This window comes from Dipodomys ordii, unplaced genomic scaffold (genome assembly GCF_000151885.1).
Source record: "Dipodomys ordii isolate 6190 unplaced genomic scaffold, Dord_2.0 Scaffold119, whole genome shotgun sequence".
NCBI lineage: Eukaryota > Metazoa > Chordata > Mammalia > Rodentia > Heteromyidae > Dipodomys > Dipodomys ordii.
In genome coordinates, this window is record NW_012267335.1 from 377,229 (window position 1) to 386,182 (window position 8,954).

General features: G+C 37.4%; 1 protein-coding gene across 1 annotated transcript in view; it reads left to right on the forward strand.

Annotated features, from left to right (window-relative positions):
- The window catches only part of LOC105995669, a 174,080-nt gene extending 167,674 nt beyond the window's left edge, over positions 1-6,406 (forward strand). Inside the window, exon 19 of the mRNA XM_013029495.1 lies at positions 6,129-6,406. Coding sequence (XP_012884949.1) covers positions 6,129-6,220 — 92 coding nt within the window. The 3' untranslated portion in view covers positions 6,221-6,406. The remainder of the gene's footprint in view (positions 1-6,128) is intronic.
- Positions 6,407-8,954: the final 2,548 nt, after the last annotated feature.

The window sequence follows — 8,954 nt, forward strand, 5'->3', positions numbered from 1 at the left end:
TCATCTTCCAGGAGTTGTAGAGCAGTCTCTGTTCAGTGGGTAACTACAATTCATCTCCAGCAATGTCACCCCTTTATCCTCCTCCCTACCTCTCTCAACCCTACCCATTGCCTCAAGTTACCAGGTTTTATGTACACATGTGTACATTGAGTATTGTAACTCAGATAGATTTGTAAAAGCATCATTAAGAAGAACGTGCATGCAAAAAGAGCTTTTCAGAGCATTCAGGGCAAGGCGAAGACAGAAGAGAATAAAAGGCTCAGAATATAAGCCTGGTCAGAGAAGGAAGAAGCAGCATTGAAAGACTGAAGAGTGGTCACTAAGGTAGTGGGAAACTGGAGCTGATTTGACTGGAAATCCTGCGAACAGCAATCTATGTGAGACTGGGAAAGAGGAAGGGATTGAGACCTTTCGGGACCTTATGGATAATGTTCAGAAACGTCATAAACTAGCAGTTGCTTTACATCTTGGATTAAAAAGCTTATGTTACAAAGATTTTAGTGTGTCTTAACTAGTTTTAGCATATGAACAAAATTTAGTTTCTTTATGAAGGTAAATTGGTTCAGTCCTTTGTGTTAGCTAATGTGCCAAAATAGAAGAAGAAGAAAAAGAAGAAGAAGAAGAAGAAGAAGAAGAAGAAGAAGAAGAAGAAGAAGAAGAAGAAGAAGAAGAAGAAGAAGAAGAAGAGCAGAAAGAAGAGGAGGAGGAGGAGGAAGAGGAGGAAGAGGAGGAGAAGCGTATAAGTAGATGGATGAAAGTAATGATTTGTTGTTTACTTTTTGTATTCTGGGAGAAAGAAAAGATTATAACATATTTTTTATCAACTTTAATTAGACCCAGAAACTTCAATGTGACCAAGTAATTCATTAAAAACCAGACTGATGTAATTTAGTGTAAATAGTGCCATTACTATAATAGATTGGAAAGAAGTTATTTTTGTTTTTGTGGTTTTTTTCCTACTTTGCTTTCCCTTCCTTTAAAGTAAACACAACCCAAAAGTCTAAATTAGGGACTTCTGTAAGCCATAGGAGCTTTGAAGCCTTTCTAGAAAGCCCAAAGATTTTGTTGTGTTTTCTACAACAGATCAGACTTCAGTGGGAGGTAAAAATGCGTACCAAGAAATGAACCCACAAAATAGAGAGAGCTATTTTCTGTGGCAGAGCAATGCATTTCTTATCTCTCTCGCCACATAAATATTAATCTGGCTTCCTGTGAAAGTCAGAGAAAGATTTAAGAAAACCGAAGGGCTGGCATGTGCCATTTGTGGCAATGTGGAGGGCTTTGGGCTGTGCTGGTCATTTGTCACTGCATTGTGGTCTCAGCTGGGCAGGGCTGGCAGTCGCTCGGCAGGCTACTGTTTATTGAGAAAGCTAATATTAGGAATAGATGTGATAAGAATTGCCTTTAAAGAAACTAATTGAATGCTATCTTGTGTTTGGCACAAGCATCGTGTTTTTCTGTGGTTTATGGTATGAGAGTTCTTTATTCACTCTCTCTTTTTTGGTATAAAATCCATTATTTAAAATTTGAGGAGAGGGGGAGAGCATGTGAGGAGCTTTGTGTATCAGGCTGATCCTCAGTGATAGCCTTTCTTCTCTACTACTTGCTGCGAACATGACAGATCAACAGAAAATACTGGAATGGGACTCGTCATCCTAGGGTTCACCTGAAACTCTTTGCAAATTTTTACCTGGGACAGAGCAAAGTTGACATGTGCTAGACCATCGTGAAGGGTGAGGTGGTGATATCGCTACTAAGTCATGCTCTTTCTAATCTTTTATCTTTTAGTTGATTACTCTTATCTAGAGGTTATAAAACTCTCCCAAAGAAAAACAAATCCTGGACAAATACAGGATAAAAACGTTAAGTAAAATATACCTTGTAGATCTTGATTTTCATTGTATAATGCACTTAGGTTCTTAGCATGTTTAGAAAATTTGCAAATTCCAAATACAAAAATATCCCCCTGCTAGTGTGATCAGTAAACTGGAGTAGAGATGTGGTAATTTCAGTAAATGGTAGTTTGTTAAGTTTAAGAAACCTTGCACTATCAAATTGTGTTTTTGAAGAAATTCTATACTTCGTCTAAATGCTGGCACACATGAGCTTGGTGAACTAGATCACAGTATGCAGGAAAGTCACAACTGGCCGCAAGGAAGTAGCAATGGGGTTAAATTTATATTTGCCTAAAAGGTCCGGAAAGAAATAAGACTGCAAGAGGTATCTGTCTGTTCTGTAGAACATACCATAAAGCAACTGTGTTGAAAATGTAAGCCAAGAGTGGAATTGTTCACTTAGCTTTTGTTTTTATTTTCACTTTTACAGAAATCCCTTCCTTCCTTCCCTCTTGCTTTTGGGTACTAGGTTTTGATTTCAGGACTTCACACTTGCTAAATTGATGCTCAGCCACTTGAACCATGCCTCTAGCCCTATAGAAGCAAAAAGCAGGCGCTAACCAACTTGAGGTGTTGGAGATTTTCTCCATTATTCTCCTCTAGTTCAGCCATGGTGTTCGGGGACTTGGACGGAGTTGTGATCCCTCTGCCTCCTCCCTCTATGTGCAGGAAAGAGGACAAGAGTGGAAGTATCAGATGGCCTGTAGGCGCCCAGCTATGTAGTAGCACAAACACCAGCTGAACGTATTTTTGGTCAGGTACAAGGAAACAAATGGCTGTTGGTTTCCCCAAATGTTGTTTACCCTTCTCATATTCTTCTCAACAACCATCATGTATAAATATGTATGGTATTTATTTAAGTGTGCAGCTGAGTACAAACTGAGCAAGGTGCCCTGATACCAATCTTTATTCCCGTCTCTGGTGTGAAATTACTGAGCTCTTTAACAGAATGGATTTGAGAGTACCACAATGACTAATCCTAAATGAAAATTTGGTTAAAAGAATATTCAGAGTCAGAGGAGGGGAGGGGGGGAGAGAGAGAGAGAGAGAGAGAGAGAGAGAGAGAGAGAAGGAGAGAGGGAGAGAGGGAGAGAGGGAGAGATAGAGGGGAGAAGAGATCTTAATATTTAAGCTTAATTTTGACTTGGAGGATAGTCATTTATGTCAACTGATGAGTTTATAATTACTTTTAAAATTATCTTTGAATGTGATAGATAATCTAGCATGGTAGTTAATGATAAGTATTTAAATAGATTTTCTGTGTGTGCACTGAATATGTGATAACTTGGGAGAATATAGCAGAGGCTGTTCACCTCATGATGGACAGGAAGTCTAGAGGGAAGACAGGATCAGAGACCCGCAATAACCTTCAAAGGTCTCCCTCCAGCAGCCTACATCCTTCAGGTCCTTGCTACCTTCAGCAATGGCCTGCCACAGGGGGCTGAAAGTAAATCATCTCCTCTGGATAAATAACAAAGAAAAAATGTACAACTAGCTAGTATATATTCTGTTCTTGAGGTTTTAAATTCTGCTTCTCTGACATATTTTAAAGGCTCTGGTCAAAACTGCCTTCCTCTAGTGACATTTTTTTTTTCATTCATTCTTATTAAACCTCAGATATGATGGATCATTGGGCCAACCAAGCACCATAAACTGGAACACTAACTAACTAAAGAAACACTAGAAATATTATTTATTCTTCCCTGCTTTGAAGATTTTTCTTTCTTTGGCCCCCTTCCCTTTTTCCTTCTGGCTTTCTCCTCTCCCTCTCTGCCTTTCTCCCTTCCTCCTGTCTTCATTCCCTCCATAACTTGCACTCTTTGTGATGAGGTCACCTTGCAGGGCCCCTGGCCTCAGTGGTGCTCTCAGGCTAGACTTCCATTTGGTGGTGTGAACCCTACATTTTTATCTCCTGTCTCCACTCCTCTTGAAAAGGCTGTGGTTCAAACATCTAGAGCTTAACAGAAAAGACTGGACTGGAAAACACTAGCTTTGGCACACAAGTATCTGTGAAGGTTACTGCTTGCATTTTGCTTCCAGCCTCTGCGTTTTCTTCCTTCTCTGCCAGCTTAGCAATGAAGTTAAAACACTTTTAAAATATTCCATTCAGGATCTGAGTTCTTTTAATCAAAGATATTATTTTCTGAATCTCCTCTGCCATATGGAAAAAATGAAGGTCAAGGAGATAGACTTTGAAAGATGAAAAATATTGTGTACTTACGTTGCTATCTTTCCGAAAGATGAAGTGATGTTTTTCTTGAATGCTTTTGACATACCAGCAATTTGTTAATGAAGTAAGCAATTGTTAGTGAAAAATTTTTTAAAAACCTGTATTAGATCATAGTGTAGGTCATAATACAGAAAGTATTTTCACTATTTGCTATGTCAGATGCATATCCTTTTTAAAAATTAATTTACTTTGTTGTTATTATGGAAGTGATATATGGAGGGATTACAATCACGAGTCAGATAATGAGTCCATTTCCTTTTGTACAGTGTCTTGCATTCTCTTAGTTCTCTTCCAGTCCCTCTCTCCTGTCCCCGTCCACCAGTTGTATAGTTCATGTTCCTCAATGTCCAAGGAGCTCCACTGCTGAACTTTTTGACCCTTTGTCCCTTGAGTTCTGTATCCTCCACACAACCCTCCCAAAGATATATACATGAATACGCTGCACTTACAGTAAAGGAGACAGAATCATCAAAAAACTACACACCAAAGTCTTGTTTCCATATCTTGAAGTTTGTTTCAGTATGTGTATTATTTTATATAAACATGAAGAAGCACTTAGGCATTGTGCCTTTGGGTTTCTCTCCAAAGAGTATCCTCTTTTAGCTTGAATGTGTGTAAGTATCTAGAATCCTGTATAATTTGTCATAGCCCAGTGAAGTTTAGCTCTAACTTCCCCGTATCAGAGAGAACATGTGCCGTTTGTCTCTCTGAGCTTGGTGTATCCTTTTTAATCAATAGACTTTATTAGCATCATTTTGGCTTACAAAAGTGTTGATTGGAAAGTACATCATGTTCCCATACACCCCCTACATTTCCCTATTTTTAACACCTTGCATATTTGATTCAACTGAGGAAACAGTACCAATGAGATATTATTACCCATATGTCTTTTGATCCATATTGTTGGATCCTTTCAAAACCGGACAAGATAGATGCTAAGTTCATTCCAGAAATAAAGACCCAATGAACACAGTCTGTCTTCACTCCCTGACTATTGTTTGCTGTGCTGTGATGAACAGTGGAAGTGCAGATGTCTCTATGAGGTGGCCTGTCCACTTCATTTCATTTTTTAAGGACAAGGAGGATGGCTGAGTCTGTGGTATTTCCAATTTCATTTGTAATACTCCCACCAACATGGTGACAGCTTTCACTCATCTCCACACTCTTCACCAATATTTTTGATATTAGCCATCCATGCTTACAGGTGAGTGAAGATAATTCCCTAGCAAATTTGGTACTTGCATGATGACTAATGTGGTTGAGCACATGTTTATTTTATAAACCTGCTTTCCCTTTGTTCTTCATTTTTAAGTTTTATATTTTAAAGTGATTCTTACATGGAGCCTTTGTTAATGCTACCTAATTTAATTTTGTTGTTATAAGGCATTTTTCTTTCTTTCATGATGATGAAGTATGCATGAACATAACTGTATTCCATTTCTTACATTACACCAAGTCACATGTTTCCATTCGGCATGGAGCCTGTCATTTTATATCAGTCGATTATGTTGCTATTCAACAACTATAGAACTTGAATAGCAAATATAAATACTATCTTGTCTACAAAATGCTGTATATGATGGTAGCCACAGTAAATGTATGACTTCTGTTTTTTAATTAAAAAATTTATAGATAAAGGGATCAAATACAAGCAGTTGATACAAATAATGGTTCACATTGATTCAAATATCAATATCAGAATGGTGGATAATTTCAATACTGTCCTTCTTATGATCAAACATATGTTGCATCTGACTTCAAGCATTCTGTGTGTCAATGGGATCCAATTCCTATCATCTCTTCCCTCAACATTTTGATCCAAAAATAATTTTAATTGAGTGTCTTGGCATGATATAAAAGGCAATTCAATGAATGAATACAGTGTCAATTCCAATTGTTAGCCACAAATCTGTACTATATTCTACAGTTTTTAAAAACACAATACATTTCTATTGTACTAATTGACTAATTCTTAATGTAAATATATATTTTTTGTATTCTAGTGAGTGGACATCCAATACTCAAAAGAGCTAACATCCGGGTTGTTGGAAAGTTGGTGGCAAAATCCATAAGAGAAAGGAAACTGAAACAATAGTAGAAATCAAAAGAAGTTAAAACAAGATAATGCAAGATTGATCCTTTTTATAGTTGAATCTATATACCCACACATACAGATTAAGAGTGGATATGGATGAGTTGGGAATGAACAAGGAAAAAAAAACTGAATAGGAACAAGAAGACTTTGACAAGTTATTCCATAATTTCTGAATATCTTTGGATGAACACCTCTCATTTTATCTTCTTCAAAAACCATCTGCTTTATCATAATGAAGTAAACTTGCACAGTGGCAATACTACTTTCACTAGACTGAAATTTTTGGCTGTATTACCAATAAAGGCTATTAATATTACAATTTTTATTTAAAAAACTCATGATTCGGGTGTAAAACACTATTGGAATCATAGTTTTTACTCATTAAAATGATAATATTATGATGTTTTGCTGAAATAATATATGTCTGTTTCTTTGTTGCTGTTTTTTCCAGACTCTCTTTCATCACATAAATTCTTTGGGAAATGGCTTCTGAAAAAAATGCTTTATGTTATTTTTTAGCACAGTCTTATTGGACACATCACATGTTGTCATGTGAAAATGCAATTATATATATATTATTTGTACAGTTACTTACTTTAGTTTTACTTTAGAGAATTAGCAGTGTAGTAGCTAACTTAACAATTTCTTGAGAAACTTAATTTTAATTCCATCCATCTATCTATCCATCCATCTGTCCATTCATCCACCCATATTCAAGAATGTGATTAGAGTAACAAGTGAGCAGCAAGAGTTGAAAGAACAGAATCTATGCACAGCATGGAGACAAGATGCAAATAGAGATGAGAAATGCATGACCAATTCCCTATTTTGTTGATCAGAGTTGTTACCTTTGATGGATTACTTTTAGAATACTATTGGGTTTTAAACAGCTCTCTCAGGCTATTTTCATGCAATTGGGCTTACTGTAAAGTACACTCACATTCATACACACACACACACACACACACACACACACACACACATTTTTACCAAAATGAATTTTTAGAAATGCAATTAGAGGAGTCATGTTAGGTCTATGCCTCATCAAAACCAGAAGGAAGATTGACTAAAAGCCATGGCAAAGTCTAATCACAAAATATGAGAGCTAAAACATTTGATAGGGAAAAATAAATAGTGGTTTCTAGCTAAAATATAACTTCTCTATGCCATTAAGTTGTATATCCTCATTATTGATGGTTAAACTTTAAGATGTTTATTTTTCTTTATTGACATCCTGGGGAAAAAAATACCCAGTTAAAAGAACAACATGTGAACTTGGTATCGTCAAAGCTGCTTGGGAGTCTGAGACTAGGGAGCTCATGACTGGAGTCCAGCCCATCCAGAAATATTTGTGAGACCTTCTCAACCACTGCTAGGCATATCAGTACGAGCCTGTCATTCTAACTACTTGGGAGGCTGAGCTGACTGGGGGGTTGTGGTTCACAGGCCAGCATTAGAAACCCAGAAAAAACTCTGTCTAGTGGCATATGCCTGTTGTTCCAGCCATGAAAAAAAGCCTAAAATAGGTGGATTGTAATCCAGGCACATACCTGGGCAGGAAGTAAGACCATATATATATATATATATATATATATATATATATATATATATATATATATACGTATACATATACATATATATAAGAGAAGTTGCTCAGTGGTATAGCTTCTACCCCTACCTAGAAAATGCCAGTGTGAGCTCAAACCTCAATGTTAAAGAAACATTGCACACAATCTGAATCTCAGTAAATAAGGTATCATCAAACTGCTCCTTTTAAAATTAAGGAAAATGGAATTCGATTTCAGCTAGGTGCCTGTGATTCACGCCTGTGATCCTAGCTACTCAAGAGATTGGGACCTGGAAGATCATGGTTCAAAGTCAGCCTGAGCCAAAAACTCTGCAAGATTCCACCTCAAATTAGCCAGGAAAATATCAGACTGAAAGCATGTTCAAGTGATAGAGTACAAACTGTGTACAGAAAAGGTGGAGCTAAATGTCTGAAGTCCTGAGTTCAAGACCCAGTGCCAACACACACACACACACACACACACACACACACACACACACACACACACAACACATACCCCACCTGGCTAGATTTCTACCTTTACTGTTTAAGATATCAGAAGTACATGCAGATATACTACATGGCAGTTATAAACTTGAATACTGGATTACTTAAGTTGTGCTGTGTGAATTCTATTCAAAATGGTAAGTGTATCAATAAGGGGAAATTAATATAAAATAATGCCAAAATAACTTTCTTTTTTTATTGCTCCTGAGGTTTGAACTAAGGGCCTGGGCATTGTCTCTGAATTCTTTTGCTCAACACTAGCACTCTACCACTTGGAGCCACAGCTCCACCTGTGGTATTTTGAGTAGTTAATTGGAGATGAGTCTTATAGGGACTTTGTGCCCGGGCTGGCTTGGAACTACGATCCTCAGATCTCAGCCTTCTAAGTAGGTAGGATGACAGGCGGACCCACTGGTGCTGGTGTCAAAATAACTTTATGGAAATACAAACGTTAACAGCTCCAAGTTACAATAATTTGGGGCAGGAGACAGAAGTACATTTTATTCTAGTAAAATGTGATTGTTTGTGCCTCTTGTTTCCTACTTTAACCGTGGTTGGTTTTCATCAGATTAAAGCAGGGTTCCTGAATATCTTCCCGAGGAGTTGTGGTCCCACATGAAGTTCGGTGACGATGTGTAACTCCAGAGCAACAGGAGACAG